Source organism: Punica granatum, chromosome 5 (genome assembly GCF_007655135.1).
Source record: "Punica granatum isolate Tunisia-2019 chromosome 5, ASM765513v2, whole genome shotgun sequence".
Taxonomy (NCBI): domain Eukaryota; kingdom Viridiplantae; phylum Streptophyta; class Magnoliopsida; order Myrtales; family Lythraceae; genus Punica; species Punica granatum.
In genome coordinates, this window is record NC_045131.1 from 10,181,638 (window position 1) to 10,208,544 (window position 26,907).

A 26,907-nucleotide genomic window follows, 5' to 3' on the forward strand; every position below is an offset into this window, starting at 1 on the left:
CGAATATTTTTCTCGTCTCTGATATATATTCTTTTTAGTTTGTGTGCTATGTAGGACTTCTAACGGTTTAATATCGAGACCGTCGATAACTGTTAACTCATTTCAAGATGTAGATGGAGACTGAGTCAAATGCTTTTATGGGTCGAGGGCCACATCGCTCTCAGCGTACATCACAATAGGCACCGTGAGGCAAGTTTGTGTATATTATGCACATGCTAGTACTTCGGCACAATGCGTTACATTGGACACTTTCATTTCGATGACTCTTACTCAATTACGTGTTCTCCTGGCTCGTGCTATCGAAAGTGTGTGCAACACATTTTCCATTCATACCGTCGCGTGCTTTAATGGCATCGTGGCCCTAACAATAGTGCCACATGGTAGGGCATCATGGCAAATCGACTTATAAATTTGACAAGCTCGTCGAGTTAGGACCACAAAGCCAAAGCCGAGGCAAGCTGTTAGCGAGTGGGCTCAATTTGAAGCAAGACTGTTGCTTTTGACGTTTGCCCTTTCCTCTTTAGAATATGTGGCCTGTGTCTTTCTGGTGGTCACTGGATTGCATTTGATCTTAGAATCCAAAATTCGATTTCCAATTTTAACTTTGGCTAAAATAAGGTTTCGACATGTATCGAGTTACAATTAATTATCATCGGAACCAAATGATTCGACAGTTACAGTTTCGGTATCATTTTTTCATGCGTAAATCTGATCAAATTAGGAAAAACAAATCGGTAGATTTTTTCTTAAAGATCACAATTTTTTACACTATATTCTTATGGAAATAAAGTTTGTTGCACGCGTGGATCCTTCATCGATTTGTTAAGTAATTAGACAGAAAGTTTGCTCCATTTTAAGAATGATCTAATAGCGTCATCCCTTCCAACCAATATAATTAATTATTAAATATATTCCAATTTATAAATTGAAAATTGTGAATGATGGGGACTTCTTACATTGTTATTCCTATTCGAAGCAAAAAAGCGACAGATATTTAATAAACTATTATATATTCTGCTATTAACTCAATAATTATATTGGGCGGCAAGTTCAGAGGCCGCAGCTGTAAATTTCCAAATTTAATAAAAAGGAAACCATCTTCTACTGAAAATACATATGCTAATAAGCCAGTAAGTTCGGAGTGGTCGAACAGCGTGACGCCTTGTTCCTTCGTAAATCCCAACTTCGAATTACGAGGCACTTCAGCTACAGTGTAAGAATGAATGAGAAATTCATTTGAAGTGTCTCGTGACCGGATCAAATCTGCATCCAAGGAAATATCGGTGTCAATTAGCTCGATGCACATCTTATTATCTCAATAAACGAAAACAGATCCAAATTCGAGTTATCATGAAGTAATACGAAAATATATTCCATATTTGGTTGCTTGTATAGCACGTGTAGCTTGAGTTACGCATTTTCTCGTGTTACAGGGTATTTACGTGGATAGCGGAAATTAGTCGACCGAATTCCGAATATGGACGCTAATCACATGGCAAACGAGATTTGCTTAATATGACACTCGACGGGGGACACGCGTCCCCCCCGCAGCTCTTCATCGGAACATCCATAACGTGCCGAATTTTCTCAGCCACAGACTGCTACGAATTACCGTACGACGAGACGAAGCTCATCGCCATAAAAATGGAGAGAGAGAGAGAGAGAGAGAGAGCGCGCCGAGAAGAAGAAGATCGAAAGAAACCGAAAAAATCCGAAAATCCAATGTCTTCCCCCCGCCCATAGTTAAAATCCAACCCTAGCCGGGTCTCTCTCTCGTCTCTCTCTCTCACACTCATACAGTTTCTCTCTTATCCGAATCCTGCAGAAGGCATAAAAACGCGCGGTCCTGCAGCCCCAAATCCTCTCCGATTGGCTAAATCTCTATGTCCATTTCGCTCCGCGAGGTCCGCTTGCATGTGGGTGGTCCCTCTCGGCCCGGAATTCTGCGATCCCTCCTTCGTCCCCCCACCTAGCCATGGCGGCCAAGAAGAGGCTGTGGGAGCCCTTCACCAAGAGCCTGATGGACGAGGTCCACCGCTGGGGCTGCATGAAGCAGACCGGGGTTAGCCTCAAGTACATGATGGAGTTCGGGTCCCGCCCCACCGACCGCAACCTGCTCATTTCCGCCCAGTTCCTCCACAAGGAGCTCCCGATCAGGATCGCGAGGCGCGCCATCGAGCTCGAGAGCCTCCCTTACGGCCTGTCCGAGAAGCCCGCCGTTCTCAAGGTACTGATTTCTTGGGTTCTTGATGATCTAAGAAGTCGCATATAATAGATTGAGAGCTCGCAAATTCTCTTTGCGGGACAAAGATTTTTTTTCATGTCAGGAGTTGCTGTTTTCGGATGAAACATTATAGGAAAAACTCGCACTTGTTTAGTGGGTACCATGAATTTAGCAAAATTAGCTTAAATTTGCCATTCATGGAGGTCTGTCGAGTTTACTGTTCTGCCTCGAGCGCCTTCCATTCTAAGCCTGTGATAATGATGCTTCAGAGATTCTTGGGTCCTGTAGCTTTGCGCTCTGATGAAGAATGGCGGGGTTGATGTGGATTCAATCCGTGGGGGAGATGAGTTCAGAGTTGGGGGTTTAAGGTTGTGTACGAAATCTAGTCATGTTAGTGGAAGCTTATCCTGATTGCTAACATGACTCCGTGGCCCGTTTAGTATTTTTAGTTCAAGCGTTTATTCCTTTAGTTCAAACGTTTAGCATTTTTACTGATCGTGATCAGTATAAGTGCTTTTTCCTTTAGTATTTTGTATAATCTATCACAAATAGTAAAAAAACTAAACACTTAAACCAAAATATTAAACGTTTAGACTGTACTAAGCATGTTAAGTTAGACTGTACTAAGCATGTTAAGGTGACACGGAGTCATAATAAAACTTCCCATTGTTTATTGGACTGTCAGGTCCGTCTGTCTTTTTTTTTTGGGTTTTTTTGGGGGGGTGGTGGGGGAGTGGTCTTGGGCTGGTCATCCTCCTTTGGAATCTTTTTTCCAGTCGTTTCTCTATGGGGAAATGTGCTTTTGGGTCTCGCCTGGTAAAAAAAGCTCAGTCGTGGCCATGATTAGACTAATTTTTAATGCTTTAATTAATGATTCCTTTTGTCAAAGTAGCAAGGAACAAGAGGGAAGGAAAAAAGTTGACTTTAGAATATCACTTCCTTCTGCAATTGTTTGAAGATTCTGCATTTTACTAACATACTTCGTTGAAAAGTATTGTTTAATTGGTGTTCTGAATATATTTTGCTTCAGTATTTTCCATCTGTATGATATGCGGTACCAAGTATTTACGGGAAGTCTCTGTATATGTAGAATTCTTTTTGGTCTTCTTTTATTAAGGGAATGGTGATACAAATTGTAATGGAATCTTGCAGAAGTGCTTATTGTCTCAAAATTCTACTCTAATCGATGGGCATGAGGTCAGAATCTATAAAATACCACGACAGTTGGTGGCTGTCTTATCTTTGTACTCCTATATCATAAACTGGCTCTGTGATCTTTTGTCTAAGTAGCATTTTGGCTTTCTGAAATGTTCTGTTCTTATAGAATAGAATATTCTCGAGAAGAATATAAGCAGTGTCGGCATTGAATCCATATTAGTTTTTATCTTTCAGGTTCGAGATTGGTATTTGGATTCTTTCCGTGATGTAAGGTCCTTTCCCGATATCAAGGATATGAATGATGAGAAAGAATTCACGCAAATGATAAAGGCTGTAAAGGTTAGGCACAACAATGTCGTCCCGATGATGGCATTGGGTGTGCAGCAGTTGAAGAAAGGCATGGATCTAAAGATTATGTATGAAGATCTCGATGAGATTCATCAGTTTCTTGATCGATTTTACATGTCCCGAATCGGAATCCGAATGCTTATTGGTTAGTTTTGAGTTTTGTTTGCTGGTTCTACCCTTTTGTTCTGCAGCAGTCTTATATCATCATCAATGGTTTCTGATTCAGTTCAATAATTTACAATTCCGGGCTAAAAAATGCAGGACAGCATGTCGAGCTGCATAATCCCAATCCCCCTCCTCATTGTGTGGGTTATATACATACAAGAATGTCCCCTGTTGAAGTAGCACGAAATGCTAGTGAGGATGCCCGTTCTCTATGTCTGAGGGAGTATGGCAGTGCTCCAGATATTAATATATATGGAGATCCCAGCTTCACATTCCCGTAAGTTCATTTATTTTCCCCAACTTAAGGTCAAAATCTTTTGCACTTTGTGCCCTTCTTTGAAAGTTTTCTTTTAGACCTTATGATTAAACTTGACTATTTCTCCAATTTACTCTGAGACATTTGGTGATATTTTAATATCCAGTTCAGTAATTTTTTACCATGCTCTGTTCTTTTCTTTGTTTCATTTGGCTGAGCAAGCTCTGTTATTTCTTTGCCTGCATCAGGTATGTTCCAACCCACTTGCATCTGATGGTATTTGAGTTGGTTAAGAACTCTTTGCGTGCTGTACAAGAGCGATTCATGGACTCCGATAAAGTTGTGCCCCCCATTCGAATAATTGTTGCTGATGGGATAGAGGACGTGACAATAAAGGTGCAGTTTCAGTTAGTATCGTAGTAGTTGACACCTTAGTGTTCTCTAGCTCATTAATCCACCTCGTATCGCAATTAATGACCAGTTTTATGTGATCATGGAATAGGTGTCTGATGAGGGGGGTGGGATCCCGCGAAGTGGTCTCCCCAAGATCTTCACTTACCTATATAGTACTGCCAAAAACCCATTGGATGAGAATGCAGATCTAGGAGTAGCTGATACAGGGATGATGACAATGGCTGGATATGGATATGGGCTACCTATTAGCCGCCTTTATGCTCGGTATTTTGGAGGGGACCTGCAAATTATCTCCATGGAAGGATACGGTGAGATCACGATCTTTTGCATTCTTTTACGTTTACTTCAAATTTGTGATGAATGTGCTGTTCTTTAGCGCGAACCTGTTTGATGTAGGCAACGATCCTCTTCACTTGTTATCATCTATTACTCATAAACCTCAGTTTCATAAATATTTCATACAGTTTGCCCGTACAAGTTAGCGCTTTGAGCATTCAAGACCTTTTGTCTATAAAACATTCAAAACCTTGCTCACTTCTCGCAATCGAATTGCCTTTTGTGCAGGAACTGATGCGTATCTTCATCTGTCTCGTCTGGGTGATTCGCAAGAGCCCCTATCTTGAATGAAGCAGAGGTTAGGACCTTCTGGGCCGAGAATAAACCTGAGTCCCCGACTGCGTAGTGTAGCATAGTTACTATTGTTGGAGGATTGTATCTGTCATGATCCGAATAAATGGTAATTACACATACTCCTTTTATTTCAGGAAATTCGGGTTTGTGTTGGGTCCCAATTATGCATTTGAAAGAGATGCAGATGGAGGCAGTGGCTAGGGAGGGCATGAGTTTAGGGATTTCCTTTGATGGAGTTGATTCATGTAATCTGAATCTTTTTACATCAAATTTACATATGTAAATAAGAAGCTAGTCCAGGTTACTTACAAAATTACTTGCTACCAAGAGTCCTTACAAGAGCACTCTCCCGATCTAAAATGGTGAAACCGACTCCTGTCTCTCATGATGATTTCACGGCTGAAAACCTCCGATATGAGCTTAGCAGCGCAATGACAGTCTCTGCAGATCCGTAAATTCTTATATATTCGAATAGTTTCACCAGGCTTCGACTTTAGTAGTCCGAACCCGATAGCCAATTTCTCGCTGTGATAACACAGTGGAGTCTCAATGTCCTCTCCACTAAGGTCATGCAGTACCTCATTAATGTCAGGCTCGTAGCCGACTTTTCTTATACTCTCTAACACTGCGTCGACTTTGGCATATATTAGTTCTGATTCGGGATGATTCCTGTCCCCTGCTACAAATTTGCTGATATTTCCATCGAGTTCGATTGCTGAAAATCCGGGAATCTTCTCTACTTCTCTGTCGTTCATTAATTTCCTCACCTCGGCAACATCTTGCCATTTTCCGGCACTTGCATACAAGTTCGCTAGCAGGACATAACGCCCGCTGTTACTCGGGTCCAGATCGATCGCTTCCATCCCTATTCTTTCTCCCAACTCAACCTTTCCATGAACCCTACAAGCCCCAAGAAGTGCACCGAGTACACTTGCATCCGGCGTCATTGGCATCCCCTCGATGATCTCCATCGCTTCATTTATCATCCCTGCTCTTCCAAATAGATCGACCATACAACCAAAATGCTCAATTCTTGGTTTGATACCGTAGAAATCCATCATATGTTCAAAGTAATTGTTCGCTTCCTCAATTAAACCCGAGTGAGCGCAAGCTGTTAGCACATTCAAGAAGGTTATATGATCGGGAGCTACCTTCTCCTTCTCCATCTCCATGAAAAGCTTGACTGCAGCATCTCCTTTTCCATGTACTGCAAGCCCCCCGATCATGCTATTCCATGCAGAAAGCCCCTTGCTAGGCAACCCATTGAAGATCTCGAGAGCCTTCTCCAAGCAACCACACTTACAGTACATATCGATGATGGCTGAAGCAAGTTTTGGGTCCAATTCGATCTCGTTGCTCTGAATATAAAAATGAATCCACTTCCCTAGCCCTAGGGCACCTGAACCTGCACAAGCTGACAACACAGTCGCTGCAATGAATTTGTCCAGCACCACTTTCTCGTCAAGCATCCTTTCAAACAGAGCAAACGCTCCGTGGAAATGGCCAGTCTGAACAAAAGCTGCAACCATAGAGTTCCACAAGACGGAACTCTTCTCAGGAATTGACTCGAACACTTCTAATGCCTCGTCCACAAATCCCGACCGAGCATACCCTGTAATCATAGTAGTACAAGAAACTACACTACGAGATGGCATCTTGTCGAAAACCCTCCTCGCCTCTTCCAAGGACAGAAAATTCACATACATGTGGATCAAATTGTTTGACGAAACGACATCTTCCCCGAACCCGAATTTCAGCACCTGGGCATGGACCTGCCGCCCTTCCCTGACAGCAGAGTCCACACAGCAAGCCCTTATAACACAAGGGAAGGTAAAGCTATTGGGCGTAATGGCATCATGCAACATCCGAAGGTAGAGGACGATGGCATCCCGGGGACGTGATGCCATCCGCCAGAAACCCTTCATCAAGATGTTATAGAGGAACACATCCGGATTAGGGATTCCATCGAACACCTTGAGGGCGTACTCCAAATCCCCATTCTTGGACGCAGAGCAGAACTTGATGATCTGGCCCATGGTGTCAGTGTCGGTCGAGAGGCCGAGCTTGATGGTGTGGGCATGGAGCTGCTGGAGCTCGGACATGGCAGAGCATGACTCGAGGGCCTTCAGTGGTGACCGGTGGAACTGTTGTGGGAGGTGCGTTGGGTTCGAAGAAGGTATAGTGGCTTGAAGGTGAAGACCGCTCATTTTGGTTTCCTCTGCCTCATTGGATTGCCCCGTGACCGTTAATTTCGTTATCTTTAATCTCCTCAATTTTCGAAAACAAAGAAATTAAAAAAGAAAAAGAAAAAAAAAAGCTCGATGATATATATTCCATGTCATCCATGTCCGGATCACATCATTGGATATTACTTCGAACTTTTATGTCACCTATGTATCTACTGAATACACAATCATGTGAAAATATCGGACATATCTGACAATTAACTGTCATCATATATTTTTCCTATCACCCCCATACATATGATAGATGAAAGAAGCAATTGCATGCCCTTTCTTAGCTGTGTGCCGAGGAGGATATTTTGTGCACAGAAAGTGGGACCTACCGACTAGTTTTCGAGTATAACATGTTATGCAATTGTTTATGTTACTTCAAACTTTTCTATCATCTATTTATCTACTGGATACATAGTCATGTGAAATGTCGGATATATATGATAATTAGTTGTCATCGTATATTTTTCTCGTCACCCCCATACACATGATAGATGAAAGAAGCAATTGCATGCCCTTTCTTAGCTGTGTGCCGAGTTGGATATTCTGCGCATAGAAAGTGGGACCTACCGACTAGTTTTTGAGCATAACATGTTATGCAGTTGCTTATTTACGTTGATTAAGATAGTTGATTACGATGTCGATTATACGACGGGAAGAACAATATTTTGCCCTTCGGATTAAGTTAGTGATCCAAAATGTAAGGTAAATTAAGTTGCTTCTATCTAAATGGAAAGGAAAGGCTGAGTTGAATGGAAGCTTCCTGTTCATCGCTATTGAGAGCTCCATAGTCTATTCTATACATAGCCAAAGGAATTGTAAGCCAGGAATCCAATATACAGTTAGGAGTGTATTTAGTGAAAACATGTCCCAGTCATCCATTTCTCCTGATTTCATGAGCTCCCCAAATTTGGAAGCTAATGATCATGTCTATAAAAATACAATCACCCAACTTCTTCATGCTCAAACCTCTGTTCTCCATCACCCCTTCCTGTTTCCGGGGAAAATCCTCGATACCTCTCATTGAATCTTATCCCCGAACAACAGAAACATTCGCGATCGGCCCCTTAAGAAAGACAGCAGATAGGAAGAAGAAGTAGTCATTTTGTTTTTATAGTTTCTAGGCCAAAACATGAAAGTAGGCAAGCTTGTTGCAGCGGGCATCTCGATTCTCTTGGTGGTCGGGGTGTGCATCGGAGTGATCGTGGGTGTGGCTCACAAGAACAACTCCGGCGATGGTAAGGGAATCTCCTCGACTTCCAAGTCGGTTGCTGCAATCTGCGACCCAACGGACTACAAGGAGGCCTGCATCAACAGCCTCAGCGTGGCAGCCAAGAACGGGACTACGGACCCCAAGGAACTCATTGTGGCGGCCTTCGGGTCGGCCCTCAAGGAGGTCCAGGCATCGCTGAGTAAGTCGGGAACGATCGGCGAGGGAGCCAAGGCTCCCCAGCAGAAGATGGCCTTTGACGACTGCAAGGAATTGTTGCAGTACGCGATTGATGAGCTCCAGGCCTCGTACTCCATGGTCGGAGACAGCAGCCTCCACACGATGAATGATCGTGTCTCCGAGCTTCAGAACTGGCTCAGTGCTGTGATCTCATACCAGCAGACCTGTGTCGACGGGGTCACCCAGCAGGACTTGAAGAACCAGATACAAACCGGGCTACTGAATGCCACTCAGCTCACAAGCAATGCCTTGGCGATTGTCTCGGCGATCTCAGGGATCCTGACCACTTTCAACATCCCTGCTGCCAACAACAGCGCGAGCTCCCGGAAGCTTCTGGAAGAGACGGAGGAAGATAGGGATGGGTATCCTTCGTGGTTCTCCGTAGCTGACAGGAGGCTGATGGCTGCTCAGGCAAAGGGCCAAGTGACGCCCAATGCAATCGTGGCGAAGGATGGGAGCGGGAAATACAACACCATTGCTGCCGCTCTCGCTTCCGTTCCTAAGAAAAATAAGGGAAGGTATGTGATTTACGTGAAGGCCGGGGTTTACAATGAGTACCTGACCGTTACAAAGGATCAGACAAACGTGTTTATGTATGGAGACGGGCCAAGGAAATCGGTGATAACCGGGAAGAAAAGTTTCACCGACGGTATAACCACCTACAAGACCGCCTCTTTCTGTAAGTCATCACTTCTCCCGAACTTAAGTCAAACAGATTAACATCTAAAGAAAATGTTTCTCATCTGCACTAGGAATCAGGGAAAGGGAAGAACCTTTCGCTGGTAAGTCGGGGATGCAAGAACCTCCAAAGCAGACCATCGATAGAGTGATAATCTTATTGTGTGCATGAACTAGTGAAACATAGATCGACGGTAATAACTGTTATGACTGGGTCATATTGCAGCAACGATGGGATATGGGTTTATAGCCAAGGCAATGGGTTTCCAGAACACTGCAGGTCCACAGGGCCACCAGGCAGTGGCAGTCAGAGTCCAAGCGGATATGGCGGCCTTCTTCAATTGTAGGATGGACGGGTACCAGGACACCCTATATGTTCAGACCCACCGCCAGTTCTACCGTAACTGTGTCATTTCCGGGACCATCGACTTCATCTTCGGCGATGCCTCTGCGGTGATACAAAACTCCTTGATCATTGTCAGGAAGCCCATGGACAAGCAGCAGAACACTGTCACGGCCCAAGGAAGGATCGACAAGCACGAGACCACAGGTCTAGTGATCCATAACTGCAGGATCGTGCCGGATCAGCAACTCTACCCTGTGAGACTCCAGGTCCAGACGTACTTGGGCCGACCTTGGAAGGGATACTCACGAACTGTGATCATGGAATCGACCCTTGGGGACCTGATCCAGCCTGCTGGGTGGATGCCCTGGTCTGGGAACTTCGCCCTTGACACGCTCTACTATGCTGAGTACGCGAACCGAGGACCCGGGGCAAACACTGCCAACAGGGTCAAGTGGAAGGGTTTCAAGGTAATCAACCGAAATGAGGCCCTCCAATTCACAGCAGGACCATTTCTGCAAGGGAACCAGTGGTTGAAGGCAACCGGCGTGCCCTACTTGCTGAGCCTGAGAGCATGATCAGCTGCATCTTTAGGTTCAATGAAATTGGTCCGAGAAACGAACTCATGTAGTTATTTTTTCTTGTTTATTTCAACGGAAAAGCTGTTGTATAGATGATTATGAGGATGTGTGTCAGGTCCGGAATAGCCAACCTATCTTCACATTTGTAGTCATTTTGTGAGTAAACGAATAGACACGGGGTAATCAGGAAACTTCTTTCAAGCAATGTGTATGCTTTGCGTCAATACAAATTTTTTTGCTCTCTTTATTTCTGAATAAACATAATATGTTTAATCATCAGAGTCCAACCCAGGAAATAATTTGACAATTCATTTCAACTAATGAAAAAAATTAATTTCAGAAGAAATGCAGAACCAAACAGAAGCTTTAAGGACGACAAGAAGAGTACCGAACACAACACAAGCCCTGTGTATGTTTCTTTTTTTGTACTTTTATTTCGAATCAAACTGAATCAAATGTGACTCAAAATCCAGGAACCTAATCATCTCAGCCCACAAAATTACATTTCCGAAAGCTGCAGTTCTCGAGCAACAGAGAAGTGAAAGACGCCATTGATTCTACAATCACAACACCCAGCACACACTCTATGTTTGGAACCTAACTCAGCGGGGCTTCATCTACGGGTGTCTACGCTGACAAAAATACGAGCCCATCACTTAAAAGGGCATGGCATGGAATTCAAGTCAGAGATTATTCTGCCAACATAAACGGATCTACATCTCCAAGATCAGCGACTATTGGTTTTATGTCCACTTCATCTTCATCTTCAGCAGCGAAGTATGTCGGGAATGGAAGCAGAGAGAAATCCGGTTTCTTGTAAACAGCATCTTTTATGAAAACAAAGTTTCCTTCTGCCCCGGGAACCTGTGTCACACAACAAAAGTTTTTGTTGAAGATGCACAGCATGGAGATATAATCTGAATGAAAGAAAGGGATATGGACATACTTGGCCTTTCACCCACATCAAGTTCCTTGCAGGATCGATCTTATAGACCCATACGTTTTTAACAGTTCGCTGCTTTCCTCCCATTCGACCGGCCATCTTCAGCCCTTTGATTACCTGTTCAGTTCACGATGCCCAGCAAATGTTATGAACAAATGTAAAGGTAATCATCAAACCACGCAGTAGTAAAGCAGAACATTCAGTCATGGAATCTCGTAAGATTTTTATGGTAAGATAGGCATTCTACAATCTACATACCTTCCCCTGACCCTGAGCCCCAGTAGAACCACGATGTCGATGCGTTACCGATGTACCATGTGATGCTGATTGTCCTTTAAATCCCCATCTTTTCATCACGCCCTGAACAGAAAATTAAGAAATTTGTCTTGTAAGAACAAACGGAATCCTTTCTGCAGATTCAGGAGAAGATTTTCTAAAGAAGGTTTCAGCTTATAACTTGTGACCAAGCTCCAAAATAAGACCAGTTTCATCCTTTATCAGTAGACCAGAAAAGAATGCTGTACCTGGAACCGAGACAACGAGTTCCAAACATATTTATGTTTACCGGACTTATGCATCATTAGTACAGCCGTGGGGCTCAATACCTTAAAACTACTGTTGACAGTGGAGTGACCATTCATCTATATATGAATTCACACAAAAACAAACGAGAAAAGAAATGCACAAGTAGAAGTAAAGCGATGCGCAGGGCAAAGATGTGTGATATAATAAAGGATAAATCATCAGACCTGAAATCCTTTCCCTCTCGTTATTCCCGTGACATCCACGTACTGTCCAGGAACAAAATGTCGCACACCGAGCGACATGCCGACGGGAATGAGTGCGTCCTCCGTCACAGGAAACTCCTTTAGTTTCCTCTTCATCGGAACTCCTTGAGCTCTAAAATGACCAACTTCGGGTTTAGTCAAATGTTTCTCCTTCTTCTGCCCACAACCAATCTGTCTAACACAGCAAGAGTCCAACCTAATGGTTAAATACCTCCACAATGAATCATGCCGACGAAACAGAACGTCTAACCACACGGAAGAAAGAGCATTTGAATCTTAAACTACATTTCTGATTAGTAAAGCATCAATGCCGAGGTAGTATCCGGAAAAGACTGCAAACTTCCAATACATGGAGCTCCGAATTTCAAACATGGAGGAGGAAAAATCCAACTGAAACTGACCATAGAGTCAAAAATGAAACATTTTTCATTCCTACGACGAGGTTAATCAGAGGAATCAGCTGTCCATTACCTGCAGAGCGAAGATTCCTTCCTTCTCGACGGTCTTGACTTGCGAGACAATGTTGTCGTCGACCCAGAGTATGGATATCGGAATCCTAGCGCCCCACTTATCCCACAGAGCGGTCATCCCACACTTGACGGCAATAAGACCGGTGCGCTTCGAGTTCGGGGTCATCACACGCGGCGTCGCCTCTATGACCCTGGTCCCGAGCTCGCTCTCATCTATGGCGGGCACTGCGCTGAACCTCCTGAGCAAGTAGTCGGAGAACGGTGGCAGCGTCGGGTAGGACGACGGCGTCGTCTTGGAGCTCATTGAGAGCATCCGGATGCGAGAAATGAGGCCTCTCGACAAGGCCGACATGGTAGGTACGGATGAGAAGCTCAGCACGGGGAATCTATAAAGGCTTCAGTGAGAGATCCGAGTAGCCATGGAAGTCATCGGTGCTCACTGTTCAGTGGGTCGAATTCTCTGAGACAGAGAGAGAGAGAGAGAGAGAGAGAGAGAGAGAATGAAGGATTTTGCAGTAGGGTTTTAGGATGAGGAAGAAGATGTTTATTGGGCCGATGGGCCGTAAATGGGCTTCGAGACCTCATGAGATGGCCCGACATCGGTTGGGCCCATTTCGGTTATATGTATGCATCCTAGTATTCGAAAACCATTTTGACTAATTTCGTTCGAGTTATGTCGATCTACTAAAAAGTGAAGCTCTCCCAATCAGGAATGTTTAATATTTGTAAGACTCAAATTCAATATCTTATCTAGGAGCAATAAATATTGAATTACTTGAACTAATTCAGGTTGGTCAGGAGAGGTAATATTACAAACCGAGACATCTTGATTGTCACCGTACATTTATGTCTCTATCTTATATAAAATTGCCAGTTGACAGGCAATTCTCTTCTGATTCAATATTGAGAAGTACATCGGTTAATATTACAGCTGATAAAGCAAAATAAGAAACTTCTAACCTTCCAACTTGACTCCTAATATAATACAGGAAAGAAGTCTACTAATTATGGCCTAATATTATACACAATCACAATTCCACAATATCCGATCCGGCATAACAACTCAAAAGATAAAGAAGTATCGTTAATTTCTTCATGCCCGTTCCAAAATTCTCTTCAAACAAACCAGCCTCTCCTCTATATGGTGCTCGTATGGGGTGGTTGGAAGTTTTCTGGATGTTAAATACCATTGGATGGGTTAAATTAGGTGGTATACTATATGTATATGTATCTTAGAGCTTCTTCCAACAACCTAATACTCCCTCTCAAGTTAGAGCATATATATCGATAATGCCAAACTTGCGAAGAAGAGTTTGAAATCAATCCCGTCCTAGCGCCTTGGTGAAGATGTCCGCAAGCTGAGAACCAGTAGAGACTTGACATGTGAGAATGTGACCCTTCTTGATATGATCACGAACAAAATGGCAATTTGTTTCTATATGCTCAATTCGCTCGTGAAAAACGGGGTTGGCTGCAATATGTATCGTTGCTTGGTTGTCACAATAGAGCTCCATCGGCCGAGTATGATCCACACTAAGCGAGCGTAGAAGACCTCAAAGCCAGATCAATTCAGTTGTGGTTATGGCCATAGAATGATACTCTACTGCAGCTGACGACCGATTGACACTGGTCTGCTTCTTAGTTTTTCAAGAAATAGGACATCCGCCTAGTGTCCCAAAATAACCCATGACGGATCGTCGGGTCATAGGACACCCTGCCCAATCCGCATCGCAATACGCTCGCAACTGTAAATCGTTGGAACGTTGAAATAGGATCCCTTGTCCCGGACTTTGCTTGAGATATCAAAGGACCAGAAGAGCGGCATCCCAATGGGGCTGTTTTCGGCGACTGCAAGAACTGAGAAAGCACATGTACAGAATAGCATAGCTCTGGACGTGTAATGGTCAAATAAATCAATAGACCTATGAGACGCAGATAAAGCTCTCGTTCAGGAAAAGGATCTCCCGTGTCTTCTCGAAGCCGATGCTGTTGCTAACAGTGATGGCTTACTCTCAAGTTTCCCACATTCGTATAAAATGTCCAGAGTATATTTCCTCTGTGACAGAAAAATGCCATCCGGCTTCCGAGCCACCTCAACCCAAGAAAGTACTTCAGCAATCCGAGGTCTTTGATGCGAATTTGCTGCGCCAAATAATTCTTAAAATTCGAGCAAGCAGAGGAAATTTTGTTCGATAGAATCATATCATCCACATAAATCAACACTACCAAAGAAACATCTCCACGAAAATAAGTGAAAGTGAATGATTGGCCTCTGATTGTTGAAAACCACACGCAAGTAGTGCGGAAGCGAATTTAGCATATCAATTACGTGAAGCTTGTCGAGGCCCATAGAGCGACTTGTGCAAACGACAAACTAGACCAATTTTAACCGAACTGAAACCTGGTGGTAATTGCAAGTACACCTCCTCATCGAGGTCTCCATGCAAGATTGCATTGTGCACATCAAGCTGATGAAGCTCCTAATCATGAGCAAGAGAAACTGCAAGTAGATGTTGAACAATCACTAATTTTGCGATTGAAGTGAAGGTCTCACGATAGTCCAGGCCCTCAACCTAAGTGTAGCCCTTCACTACAAGACGTGCCTTGTATTTTTTGATGCTCCCATCCGCATTTTACTTCATTGGGAAAAGTACAAAAATTCCTATTGTGATTTGGGGTTGGGACAAATTGCACCATATGTTTTTGTTAGGGACTATTAGCCCCCTGTAGTGTACTCCATTCGACATAAGGGATTCCGGCGTTGATTTTTGTTTTTTTTTTCATTTTCAATCTTCAATATTTAGCCTTTTAATCATTTTGATTCTAAATCTTTTTTCTTTTATCATTCCTACCCTCAACTTTCCATTTGATTTCCCCGGTCGATTCGCGGCCCCGACCCCTCCTTCCCTTTCGATTTTCTTTGTAGGACTAAAATGAAACAAAAGGAAAAGTTGAGGGTAAGAATGATAAAAGAAAAAAATTAAAACCAAAATGATTAAAATGTTAAAGATTGATGACTGAAAATGAAAAAAAATAACGTCGTAACCCTCTATGTTTAACGGAGTACATCACATGGGGGCTAATTATTCCTAACAAAAATACAAGGTGTCATTTATTCCGATCCCAAATCACAAGAAGATTTTCGTACTTTTTTCCTATTTCATTTTATAAACCCATTTGCACGCTATTGCCGTCTTTCTAGGGGACAAAGGTTGAAGACTCCATGTGCCATTATTCTCCAATGCTTTAATCTCATGAGCCATAGCCTCTCTCCACCGTGCATCCTTTACTGCCAGCGAATAAGAGCTCGGCTCGACCTGATAATCAATAGCCGCTACAAAGCCCTTGTGAGTCTCCGATAAACGATTATAACTTAAATAATATGCAATGGACGGACCGTACTTGAAGAGTTGATTGCAGGAGAGGGTGAGCGGAGCGTGGGGTCAGCTGCCGTATAGCAGACGAAATCTTTGAATCAAACAGGCGCCTTCCCTTTGTTTATTCGGTTTGATTTTCTAATGCCATCTTCTTGTTCTCCCCCTCTCATGAAACTTGTCACGAGCCTTGAATTTCCAGTGAACATGGCATAAAGACCTAAATATTCGGAGATGATCATAACGCGATGGACGACCAAATAAAGCCTCGTATGGCATCTTTCCCGATAACAACGGTGTAGGGGTATAATTAGTTAAAAAGGCCTCGGTGAGGATTCATTCTTCCCAGAATTCAATCGGCAATCCCACTTGGAACATCAAAGCACAAGCTGCATTGAAAATGTGCCGGTGTTTTCTCTCCACTCTCCCATTCTGTTGAGGAGTATCCACGCAAGACGTTTGATGAATCATGCCATTATCATGATAAAATTTTTGCATTCTTCCCGATACGAATTCTCTTCCATTGTCACTCCGAATCACCTTGATTAGTCGCCCAAACTGCGTCTGAATCATTTTATGGATTCTCTCACAAATCAACATGAATCAAATCAAAGATACTGGTAGCTTTATTTTCACTGATGGAAAAAAGGTCTTCGAGTTTGTTTAGCTCAAGAACATGCATCGCAATAAGCAGAAAGGGAACCTTTCCCAGTAACTCGAGGCAAACATTTAATAACGTTTGACGAAGGGTGACCGAGATGACGATGCCACACATCCCAGTCTTCTGGTTTAGCTCCCACAGAGACATGCCGTGTCTTCACTAGCCGAAGGCAGTAGACCCTGCCCCACAACTCACCCGCTCTAACCAGCATCTTCAAGGTGAGGTCCTGCACAATACAAAAATCCGACAAGAATGTCACCAAACACTTCAAATCCATCGAGAAACGACCAACTGAGATCAAATTGAATGTAAAACCCGGTATCTATAGAACTCCTCTTAAGATAAGACTACTGCCAAATCGAACATTGCCTTCAAATTCAGCCACCACTACATTCCCATCAAGGAGTGTGATCGAAAACGGCTTATTCAATGGCCATTTATTTTCGAGAACCTCCAAACATCTTGTCATATGAGTAGATGCTCCCAAATCAAGTATCCAATCAATACATCGAGATACAAACTCCATACCTGAGAGACGTTCATTTTCCTGATAAAATTCAGCAATTCTTGGTACTTGGCATCTAACAAACCTGGGATTGTTATGCCTCCAGCCCTGATGTTACCAGCTAAGGCCAACGAGCCGTTCATCAAAGCCACTCCCGCAACCTCCGACGAATAACCACCGGACCCGACCGTATGAGCAGATGATGGGTTCCGCAATTGGAAGCCACCTGAGCTCTGGAGCTGCTGCTGGGCAGAATGCGCTTGCTGTGCACCACGTCCCGAGCCTGGCTGCACCCCAGCAACTCCCCTGAACCGCGTCCTTTCAATGGTTTGCCCTTCTGCTCCGACTTCTTCTGCTCCCAATCAGTCAGGTATCCATGTAATTGCCAGCATGTGCTTCTCCATTGTTCTGTCTTTTGATAATGGTCATAGAAAGGCTTCTCTCCTGCCCTTCTTCCTTCTATATGTCCAGCAGCACAAATAGCCCCTTCAATTTGATCATCTTTGCGCGACGTTCCAAATTTTCTCTGCTTCTCCTGATAGATCATCAAGAACGCCTTATATACAATAGCAGTGGGTCGGCGTTGAGGATCTATGAGCACTCCGAGCCATAGAGCTCTGCAGCCAGCCCCTTGAGAAACTGGTACGGTTTCTCAACCTCCTTGTCCCTGGCTATCTGAGCTGTCGCATCACATGTGCAATCCATGACCTCTGCGTAATCCTCTAACTCATCCCATTTGCCTTTCAAAGTGGCGTAGTATTTCACCACAGATTCAGTGCCTTGCTCGAGACGACTAATTTCTTTCTTCAATTAGTAGACCGGCTGAGCGTTTCCTTGCGAATGTCGCTCCTTTAGCTCTTTCCACATCTCTTGCGTGTCATCGACATATGCAAGACTCTTTTGAAGAGTCTTATCCAGCGAATTAAAAATCCACGAGACTACCAGATTATTGCACATATCCCATGGACCAAAGCTCGTTGATGACTCCGGTTTCTTTGTGGAACCATCGATGAAACCGATCTTGTTCTTTGCCCGGAGGGCCCGGTTCATGGCCTTTGCCCATCTCGAATAATTGTCTCCGGTAAGTGGAGCCGGGACAATAGTGACCCAGGGATTATTAAAAGGACTGATGAAGAGCGGAGACGAAATATTGATCGGCACCTTGTCGACTCCCTTTCCCTTGTCTCTGTCATCGCCGGCCATCTTGAGCTAAGATCAGTAATCTTGAGCCTTTGGCTCTAATACCATATAAAATTGCCGATTGACTGGCAATTCTCTTCTGATTCAATATTGAGAAGTACATCGGTTTATATTACAGCTCATAAAGAAAAATAAGAAACTTCTAACCTTCCTACTTGACTCCTAACATAGTACAAGGAAGAAGTCTACTAATTATGGCCTAATATTATACACAATCACAATCCCACTATGAGATTAGATGAATTGGGCTGAAACCTCAACTTAAAGTTCGAGGTGTATTGTATTGCATTATATAGATCTGTACATGATGTGAATATAGAAAGCAATAACTACAGGATTATAATACAACACCTATACAAGGAAAGCTAGGATTTGAGATCGTTGTTTCTTCTATTGCTCATGATTTCCTCTATTACTCCCCCGCAAGCTTAATGGGAAGGTTTCCACGTGAAGCTTGGATCGAAAAGCAGAGAAGCGCGCGGAAGGTAATCCCTTGGTGAGACCATCAGCGAGTTGATCATCAGAACTAATGAATTGAATGCGTAGCTGTCCTCGCATAAAACGTTCCCGAACAAAATGATAATCTATTTCAATGTGTTTAGTTTGAGTGTGAAAGACTGGGTTCGCAGTGAGATAAATCGCAGAGATGTTATCACACCATAAAGTAGGAGCACGAGACTGAGAAAAACCCAACTCTTGAAGGAGTGACTGGAGCCAAATTATCTCTGCAGTAGCATTAGCAAGACTCTTGTATTCAGATTCTGTGCTAGAGCGAGCAACCATCCGTTGTTTCTTGTAGCTCCAAGATATCGGATTAGAGCTAAGGAAGATAATAAAGCCACTGACCGTCGATCATCAGAATTTCCCGCCCAGTCAGCAGCAGAAAAACCGTGAAGTGTCGAAATGGAGCTCGGTCGAAGATAAAGTCCGTGAGTAATAGTACCTTTAAGATACCGCAAAATTCTCTTGACTGCAAGCCAGTGAGTCACATAAGGCTTATGCATGAATTGACATACCTGGTTAACGGCATAGGCAATGTTTGGTTTAGTAAGAGACATATATTGAAGACTGCCAACCACACTGCGATAGAGAGAAGGGTCCTCAAATGGCTGACCATCATGAAGAGAGAGTTGAGAGCCATCGATAACAGGTGAACTAATAGGTTTGCAATCAAGTATGGATGTCCTGACAAGGATGTCATGGATTTACTTGGACTGCGTAAGATAAAGGCCATTAGAGTCTGACCTAGCTTCCATGCCCAAGAAGAAATGAAGTGGACCGAGATCCTTCATCGCAAATTCTTTTTGTAATGCCTCCAAGATAGACTGAAAGGGAGCTCCCTGAGTCCCAGTTAAGATGATATCATCAACATAAATCAGGAGAAACATAACATATGTGGAATGCCGAAGTATGAATAGAGAAGAATCGGCCTTTGAGTCTCGAAATCCAAGTCGAAAAAGAAAAGTGCTCAGACGCTGAAACCATGCACACGGTGTTTGCTTAAGACCATACAGAGAACGTCGGAGACGACATACGTGATTAGGCCGAGAAGGATCGATGAACCCCGGAGGTTGAGACATATAAACTTCTTCAGAAAGATGCCCATGAAGAAATGCATTCTTCACATCCAATTGTCTGATAGGCCACTGTAGGGAGACATCAAGGGAAAGGATAGTTCGGATGGTGACAGGTTTAATGACAGGGCTGAAAGTTTCTTCATAATCTACACCATCTCGCTGATTAAACCCCTTAGCTACTAAGCGAGCCTTGTAGCGATCAATCGTTCCATCTGCCTTCTGCTTAATCCGATATACCCACTTGCAGCCAACAATATTTTGTTTAGGAGACGATGGAACTAGATCCCAAGTTTTGTTCTGGAGAAATGCCCGATACTCCTCCTGTGGCAGCTCGCCTGTGAGAATGTTTACGAGCCTGAGCAAAGGAATGAGGTTCCTGCAAAGCAGTAGAGACAGAAAAGGCCGTAGGATGGCGTGAGATAACAAAGCGTAGAGGAGGAAGAGATCCATCTTTAGCCCTTGTCACCATTCTGTGTGTATTCTGAGTAGGAGGCGGAACAAGAGGAGGAGCTTGCTTAGTCTCATCTGGAGTAGTAGCAGCCAAAACATCCTCAACAGAGTCAACAAGACCTGCGGAATGACCTCAGGTGCAACATCTGTCACGGTGGTGGATCTGGATGGGAGGGAAGAAATATTAAGTGGAACAGGAATGTGTGTGGTCTCGAAAGGGAGAGAAGAAATATTATTAATATCAGAGGAGAACGTACCAGTAGCAGAAGTAGAGCCTGAGGATAGCCGTCCATGTTCCACTGAGATAGGTGCACCAATTCTGAACGGAAAGGAGCGCTCATCAAAGATAACCTGAGGAGATATAAAGATACGGCCACCGATAGGATTTAGACACCGGTATCCTAGGTAATTTGAAGGATAGCCAAGGAAGACACATGGTTGGGAGCGAGGTTCCAACTTGTGACGATTATAAGGATGCAAATAAGGGAAGCAAAGACATCCAAATACCCGTAGATGACCATAATTAGGTGGGTGACCAAACAAAATTTCATAAGGAGATTTGAACTGTAGGGACTTGGTGGGCAATCGGTTGATCATATAGATAGCTGTTTCAAAGGCATAGTCCCAATATTTGGAAGGAATGGAGGAATGAGAAAGAAGAGAATGACCCATATCTACTATGTGACGATGTTTACGTTCAACTGAGCCATTCTGCTGAGGCATATGAGGACAGGAAATACGATGAAAAATTCCATTGGCTTGTAATTCAACCTGGAAAGCAGTGGATAGAAATTCTTTTGCACCGTCTGACTGGAAATATTTTATTTTATGTCCATAAAGATTTTCAACTTGAAGCCGAAAGGCACGAAAGATTTGTAATGCTTCAGATCGAGTTTTCATGACATAAAACCAGGAAAATTTACTATAATCGTCAAGAAAATGAATATAGTAGACATTCCCAGTAAGAGAAGAGATTGGTGCTGGTCCCCAGATATCCGTATGAATAAGTTCAAACAAGGAATTGCTCTTATGCATAGTAGGAGGAAAAGAACAATTTATTAATTTGCCTTATTGACATGCATAACAAATCAGTCCAACATGATCATTATTTAATTGTAAGGAAGAACCTAGAGCTCGACGGACAATTGGAAAAGATGGGTGACCAAGACGTTGATGCCATAAGCTACTGGAGATAGAAGTAGAGAGAAGAGCCTGAGGATGACTGGTGGGCCTGTCTCTCGAGTGGAAACAATAGAGTCCATCCTTAACCGGGCCCTGCAAAAGCTCCTGACGGGTTCGTTGATCCTTAACAATGAAACAGTCAGGATAAAGTTCAAAAAAACAAGTATTATCTCGAGCAAACTTGGATATAGATATGAGGTTTTTGGATATATTAGGGGAATATAGAATATGATTTAAATGTAGAGGACGAGAAGAGAGTTTGATAGTGGAAGAACCAGAGGTAAGTACAGGAAGAGATTTACCATCCCCAACATAGATATGATCGGAATTCAGTGTCTCATCATAAATATTTAGGTTGGCAAGGTCAGAGGTGACATGATGTGTTGCACCCGAGTCCATGTACCAGTCGAGATCATGAATTCCCTGTGAAGAAGCTTCAGCAAGATTAGCCTGAACATTAGAAGAGTAATTGAACTGAAAAAACGGGGCAATATGGCCAGGTCTGTTGCAGTTCTGACATGTGACCGATGAAGAAACTGGACTGTAAGGAAATGCCAGAGTGGACTGGGCTTGGAGTGGGCCGAACCGAGAGGGCCTAAAAGGCAAGAAGGATCCGGGTTGAGAGAAGGTGCCGGATCTAGTGTTTCACGGATCTCGGTTCAGGTTGTCCCGGGTCGGATTGAAATGCTGACCCGAGCCGCTCCCAAGTCGTCCCTGTCCTGCGAAAGAATTAGGGTTAGGGTTATTCATTCCCCTCCTGTTGCTTTGAAAACCAAACCCCCCCCACAAAAAAAGCCTCCTCCTTGCCCGTGCCCATTCCAGTAGCCACCGGAATAGGATTCGCCGTGACCGTCACCGAAGAACCTAGTGTTGTGGCCGCCGTAGCTACTTCCGTTTCCTCTGCCACTACTTTTCCCTTTCTTCCCTTTACCGCGATCTTCATTTCTCCCTCGACCGTCTGCAAAATTCACTTCTGTGGGAGGCGGTCCGAGAATCCCAGAAAGAGGAGCTGAGGCCGACTGCTCCTTCATGGCAGCATAAGAGTGGCGTTCATCGTGCCCCATGAGGAGCGAGGTGAGCTCATCGATACTCATCGTTACCATTGTGTCTGATTTGGCTAGGATAAGGGGCTCCCATTCCGGTCCTAGGCCAATGTAGATACATCGGTTAACTTCTGCCTGAGTCTTAGGTTTACTGATTTGGGCGAAATTAAGGGCTTTCTTCTTGACTTCATTGATAAATCCCAGCATAGATGAGCCTTTGCGAAGATCGCGCCATTGCTGTTCCAGGAGGTCCTCTTGTGCGGCTGTCTGGCTGAGGAAGGCCGTTTCCAAGGAGCGCCAAGCCTCGTGGGATGTCTTGGCAGAGAGAATGGTGACGCCAATTTCTTCAGTCACTGCTGGTTAGTGCAAACTTATCTCTAGATACCCACTTCTGATGCTCTGGATTTTGCAAGTCACTGCCGTTTGGTCTTTGGACAGTTTTGCTGGGTTCTGGTACTCGGCCTTCAGCATAGGAGAGGAGACCATAAGTCTCGAGTAAGGGGCTCATGATGCCCTTCTAGAACATATAATTCCGACCATTCAATTTAACTTGAACAGTAGGAATAGAGGAGGGAAGGTTAAGAATTGAAGTAAAGTCAACCATAGTTGGTTTAAAGGTCGGGAAAAGGGGAGAAAAGGTTAGGAAGAGGGAGAGAGGGTATAGGTTGGCCTGATCGAGATCGGCTATGTAGATCACTCGATCGTAGGCTCTGATACCATATGAGATTAGATGAATTGGGCTGAAACCTCAACTTAATGTTCGAGGTGTATTGTATTGCATTATATAGATATGTACATGATGTGAATATAGAAAGCAATAACTACAGGATTATAATACAACACCTATACAAGGAAAGCTAGGATTTGAGATCGTTGTTTCTTCTATTGCTCATGATTTCCTCTATTACCCACAATATCCACAATATTGTACGACTAATTTACGAGACAACTGTACCGATTGCACGGGGACACAACTGCATGAGAGCCACATCCCTCGGCGTTACTCGGGTTAACGCCGTCTAGTAATCTCGACCCAATAATTAGATTTTATTTTTTTGGTGAACAAACTATTTTCTTATTTCCTTAATTACTTGTAGATATTGTCCTTAATAATTTTTCCCCAATTTTCCAACTGGAAAAAAAAATGTTAAAAACGTGCTGCCGCGAAACCGTTGCCCACCTCATAAACAAAGCAACGTCACCTAGGCGTTATCGAAATTAACCACCAAAAAAGAAAAGAACACAAAATTTAGGAATTTCTCTGCAAAGTCTTTCCTCCCCGAGGCCAGAAAATCCATTTCCATGGAGCTCTACTCTGCCACTCCCCGTGACATCTCCCTCTCCAAGCTCTCCCCTTTCCATCCTTCAGCTCAGAGGAGACCCCCCCGGGTCCCACCGTCTTGCGCCCGCGCGGGGACGCTGTCCCTGAGGGCGTCGTCGAGGCCCCCGACCGCCGCGCTCGAGCACGCCGGCGGGAAGATGGTGGTGGAGCTGGTGGGGGCCTTCAACGAGCTGACGGAGAGGATGAGCGGAGTGGCTCTGTCTAAGAGCTCGTCCAGGATACTGTTCAAGGCCCTGAAGCTGTCCATCCCGATGCTGCAGAGCTTGGGCGTGGGCCCCGACGGCCGGCCTCTCCTCTCCAAGGCCCTCTCCGTCGCCGTCATCCTCGCCGACCTTCAGGTATAATATCTGCTTCCGATCGCCGCTTTGCTTCATTGTTCAATTTCTGATCTTTAGGTGTCAATTAGCTGTTGTTGTGTAATTGCTCTATGTTGTTTTTTTATAGTAATGTAATCCCAGATGGATGCAGAAGTGATTTCCGCCGGCATTCTGAGGGAAATCCTCGAGGCCGGAGCGGTCTCGATCCATGAGGTGAGGGATAGGATAGGTATGGGGACCGCTCATTTACTGCACGAGAGCTTGCGCGTTAAGAACTTCCCGTCCAAGGTCGATGTCTTGGATGAAGAGAGCGCTGCTGCCCTGAGGAAGTTCTGCCTCACGTTCTACGACATCAGAGCGGTGATTCTCGAGCTGGCTCTCAAGCTCGACACGATGAGGCACTTGAGTTACCTTCCGAGGTATGAGCAGCAGATGGTCTCCCTCGAGGTTATGAAGGTCCATGCGCCTTTAGCTCATGCTGTCGGGACCAAGCTCCTCTCTTTGGAGCTCGAGGATCTCTCGTTCCGGTACCTCTTCCCTTACTCGTACCTATATGTGGACACCTGGTTGCAGAGCCACGAGACGGGGAGTAAGCCTCTGATAGAGATATACAAGGACCGGTTGCTTCAATCATTGAAGAATGATAATGTTCTAGCTGAACTGGTGGAGGATATCTCAGTGCAGGGCCGTTATAAAAGCCGTTACAGCACCATGAAGAAGCTCCTCAAAGATGGGAGGAGGCCTGAAGAGGTAAATGATATTCTCGGACTGCGGGTTATACTGAAGCCAATGCCAGGAGTGGGTGATAAGATTGAAGTAGGGGAAAGGGCATGCTATCGGACACGTGAGATTGTCCAATCTCTATGGAAAGAAATGCCTCATAGGACAAAGGATTATATTGCTAGGCCTAAAGCGAATGGGTATCAGAGCTTGCATATGGCCGTTGACGTGAGCGAGAATGGGAGGTTGAGGCCGCTGATGGAGATACAGATCCGAACTACAGAGATGAACATGTTAGCAGCTGGTGGGACTGCATCTCACTCGTTGTACAAAAGTGGTCTTACCGATCCCGAAGAGGTAGCCCTTCTGTTTCCCTTTTGCATATGTATACCGCTGTTCCGTCGCTTCAATTATTGTGGTCTGATCCAATCCTTAGGAACCTGCCCCAAAATAATGAACTTACAGAATGGATTTCTTTATCATGAACATATCCGTTTTACCCGAATCACTTAACTGTTATCTGAACAAGTCAAAGTTATGTCTCAGTTTGAGAGTTAGGGCTTCCCTGCAGAAGGGCAGGCTAAACTGTTGCTTTAGTACCTTGTTAGGGCACTTTCCTGCTGGTGTTCACATGATTGATTTGTGAACGGCTTAGGCAAAACGACTGAAGGCAATAATGCTGGCTGCTGCTGAGCTGGCAGCCCTTCGACTTCAGGACCTTCCTTCCACAAATCATAAAGACATCGAGATCGATCACAGAGATCGAGTATTTCGCCTTCTTGACAGGAATGGTGATGGTCGAATCAGCATAGAGGAGCTCATGGAAGTGATGGAGGAGCTTGGAGCCCCAGGCGAAGATGCGAGGGAGATGATGCAGCTTCTAGATTCCAACAGCGATGGGTCCCTTAGCTCTGATGAATTCGATGCCTTTCAGAAGCAGGTAATTTTTTAGCATAATCTTTTGAAACTGACTGGACTTTGAACCAACTGCACTGGTTCTCGAGTTCAACTATTTTTTAAATAAGTTGATGGAAAATGTCATATGAAAATGAATTTAACCAAACTTATGAATTTAGTAAACTATATATGGTAAAAACAAGCTGTAGCTTTCAAGCAGCAATAGGTCGGCCACATAAAAAACTGGCATGAATTAGCAAAGACGGAGGAGGGATAATAGATTTACTTGCATATCTGATTTTCTAGAGAAACTGAGGGGCAAGGGCCTTGATTCCAGATGGACCAATCGGATCGGGTTTCTTTATTACGAACTTCGATCTCATCCTTGTGGAGTTTCAGAACTGAGTTCAATAGGGTTGTTGCATTGCAGGTTGAACTTATGCGGAACTTAGAGGATCGAGATGATCAATACAGGACTATGCTGGATGAAAAACTTCAACTGGGCAACATGACCGGGTTGATTTAGGCTTTTGACTTAGACCTTGTTGTTTCATACTGACACTGTGGATATGTAATGTACTTGTGATTAGATAGTGTAATATAAAACATGTATTTCCCAGATTCGAATGCAATGCAATAAAGAAACTACCGCTTTAAGTTAGCGATGGACCCCTTCTTGAAATTCATACTACATTTTCTTCCCAGACCCGTCCTTCTTCTCCACTTTCCCTCTGTTCTCTGCTATAAGATTCTTGAATCCTCGAGATCTCTGTTTGGTCAGTTTGTTCTCCTGTATTGCATATACTGTTCAGCTCCATCTGTATTTGGTTTTCTTCTAGTATCTGCAACATGATTCCAGTTCTATGATCTGAAAGCGGAGTTAGATGGGTTCAACCTGCTAGTCTTTTGATGCTGAAAGATCATGAACATACCATATCGACATAAGATGGTATACTA

General features: G+C 44.0%; 6 protein-coding genes across 9 annotated transcripts; 3 read left to right on the forward strand and 3 right to left on the reverse strand.

Moving 5' to 3' along the window:
- Positions 1-1,659: 1,659 nt before the first annotated feature.
- LOC116207294 (pyruvate dehydrogenase (acetyl-transferring) kinase, mitochondrial) lies at positions 1,660-5,508 on the forward strand. Of its 3 annotated transcripts, XM_031540199.1 has the most exons (8): positions 1,660-2,227; positions 3,377-3,421; positions 3,617-3,875; positions 3,992-4,172; positions 4,400-4,547; positions 4,654-4,873; positions 5,130-5,199; positions 5,330-5,508. In XM_031540199.1, the coding sequence occupies exons 1-7, from the start codon at positions 1,976-1,978 to the stop codon at positions 5,186-5,188; spliced, it is 1,164 nt and encodes a 387-aa protein (XP_031396059.1). In that variant the 5' UTR covers positions 1,660-1,975; the 3' UTR covers positions 5,189-5,199; positions 5,330-5,508. The 3 variants fall into 3 exon arrangements, with proteins under 3 accessions (XP_031396059.1, XP_031396058.1, XP_031396060.1); XM_031540198.1 differs by having other exon boundaries at positions 1,661-2,227; positions 5,130-5,503; XM_031540200.1 differs by lacking the exon at positions 3,377-3,421 and having other exon boundaries at positions 1,663-2,227; positions 5,130-5,503.
- On the reverse strand, positions 5,417-7,724 carry LOC116207292 (pentatricopeptide repeat-containing protein At5g66520-like). The gene has a single exon (XM_031540196.1). The coding sequence runs from the start codon at positions 7,400-7,402 to the stop codon at positions 5,516-5,518; it is 1,887 nt and encodes a 628-aa protein (XP_031396056.1). The 5' UTR covers positions 7,403-7,724; the 3' UTR covers positions 5,417-5,515.
- A 446-nt stretch (positions 7,725-8,170) lies between these two features.
- LOC116207293 (pectinesterase-like) lies at positions 8,171-10,723 on the forward strand. The gene is made up of 2 exons (XM_031540197.1): positions 8,171-9,558; positions 9,784-10,723. The coding sequence occupies exons 1-2, from the start codon at positions 8,562-8,564 to the stop codon at positions 10,476-10,478; spliced, it is 1,692 nt and encodes a 563-aa protein (XP_031396057.1). The 5' UTR covers positions 8,171-8,561; the 3' UTR covers positions 10,479-10,723.
- Positions 10,724-10,864: 141 nt separating this feature from the next.
- On the reverse strand, positions 10,865-13,180 carry LOC116207295 (50S ribosomal protein L3-2, mitochondrial). Its single transcript, XM_031540201.1, has 5 exons — positions 12,684-13,180; positions 12,174-12,383; positions 11,683-11,784; positions 11,428-11,541; positions 10,865-11,345 (listed from the first exon to the last, which is right to left on the reverse strand). The coding sequence occupies exons 1-5, from the start codon at positions 13,032-13,034 to the stop codon at positions 11,172-11,174; spliced, it is 951 nt and encodes a 316-aa protein (XP_031396061.1). The 5' UTR covers positions 13,035-13,180; the 3' UTR covers positions 10,865-11,171.
- A 3,502-nt stretch (positions 13,181-16,682) lies between these two features.
- On the reverse strand, positions 16,683-18,452 carry LOC116208751. 2 transcript variants are annotated; one of them, XR_004157118.1, is made up of 2 exons: positions 17,308-18,452; positions 16,683-16,943 (listed from the first exon to the last, which is right to left on the reverse strand). XR_004157118.1 is itself a non-coding variant. In XM_031542305.1 (2 exons), exons 1-2 carry the CDS (start codon positions 17,363-17,365, stop codon positions 16,725-16,727), a joined length of 339 nt encoding a protein of 112 aa, XP_031398165.1. In that variant the 5' UTR covers positions 17,366-18,452; the 3' UTR covers positions 16,683-16,724. The 2 variants fall into 2 exon arrangements, 1 of the variants encoding a protein (XP_031398165.1); XM_031542305.1 differs by having other exon boundaries at positions 17,246-18,452.
- Positions 18,453-23,883: 5,431 nt separating this feature from the next.
- On the forward strand, positions 23,884-26,636 carry LOC116209507 (probable GTP diphosphokinase CRSH, chloroplastic). The gene is made up of 4 exons (XM_031543162.1): positions 23,884-24,354; positions 24,475-25,410; positions 25,709-25,993; positions 26,381-26,636. Exons 1-4 carry the CDS (start codon positions 23,977-23,979, stop codon positions 26,474-26,476), a joined length of 1,695 nt encoding a protein of 564 aa, XP_031399022.1. The 5' UTR covers positions 23,884-23,976; the 3' UTR covers positions 26,477-26,636.
- Positions 26,637-26,907: the final 271 nt, after the last annotated feature.

Excerpts from the sequence above, each read along its gene's own strand:
- LOC116207294 (XM_031540199.1), top strand. The coding sequence starts at position 1,976 with ATGGCGGCCAAGAAGAGGCTGTGGGAGCCCTTCACCAAGAGCCTGATG. Across the intron at positions 2,228-3,376 it reads AGAAGCCCGCCGTTCTCAAG|AAGTGCTTATTGTCTCAAAA; the intron begins GTACTGATTTCT and ends GGAATCTTGCAG. Across the intron at positions 3,876-3,991 it reads CGGAATCCGAATGCTTATTG|GACAGCATGTCGAGCTGCAT; the intron begins GTTAGTTTTGAG and ends TAAAAAATGCAG.
- LOC116207292 (XM_031540196.1), bottom strand. The coding sequence starts at position 7,402 with ATGAGCGGTCTTCACCTTCAAGCCACTATACCTTCTTCGAACCCAACG.
- LOC116207293 (XM_031540197.1), top strand. The coding sequence starts at position 8,562 with ATGAAAGTAGGCAAGCTTGTTGCAGCGGGCATCTCGATTCTCTTGGTG. Across the intron at positions 9,559-9,783 it reads CTACAAGACCGCCTCTTTCT|CAACGATGGGATATGGGTTT; the intron begins GTAAGTCATCAC and ends GTCATATTGCAG.
- LOC116207295 (XM_031540201.1), bottom strand. The coding sequence starts at position 13,034 with ATGTCGGCCTTGTCGAGAGGCCTCATTTCTCGCATCCGGATGCTCTCA. Across the intron at positions 12,384-12,683 it reads AAGGAATCTTCGCTCTGCAG|ATTGGTTGTGGGCAGAAGAA; the intron begins GTAATGGACAGC and ends TGTGTTAGACAG. Across the intron at positions 11,542-11,682 it reads GGGCTCAGGGTCAGGGGAAG|GTAATCAAAGGGCTGAAGAT; the intron begins GTATGTAGATTG and ends TGAACTGAACAG.
- LOC116208751 (XM_031542305.1), bottom strand. The coding sequence starts at position 17,365 with ATGAACGGCTCGTTGGCCTTAGCTGGTAACATCAGGGCTGGAGGCATA. Across the intron at positions 16,944-17,245 it reads GGAAAATGAACGTCTCTCAG|GACCTCACCTTGAAGATGCT; the intron begins GTATGGAGTTTG and ends TGTATTGTGCAG.
- LOC116209507 (XM_031543162.1), top strand. The coding sequence starts at position 23,977 with ATGGAGCTCTACTCTGCCACTCCCCGTGACATCTCCCTCTCCAAGCTC. Across the intron at positions 24,355-24,474 it reads TCATCCTCGCCGACCTTCAG|ATGGATGCAGAAGTGATTTC; the intron begins GTATAATATCTG and ends ATGTAATCCCAG. Across the intron at positions 25,411-25,708 it reads GTCTTACCGATCCCGAAGAG|GCAAAACGACTGAAGGCAAT; the intron begins GTAGCCCTTCTG and ends TGAACGGCTTAG.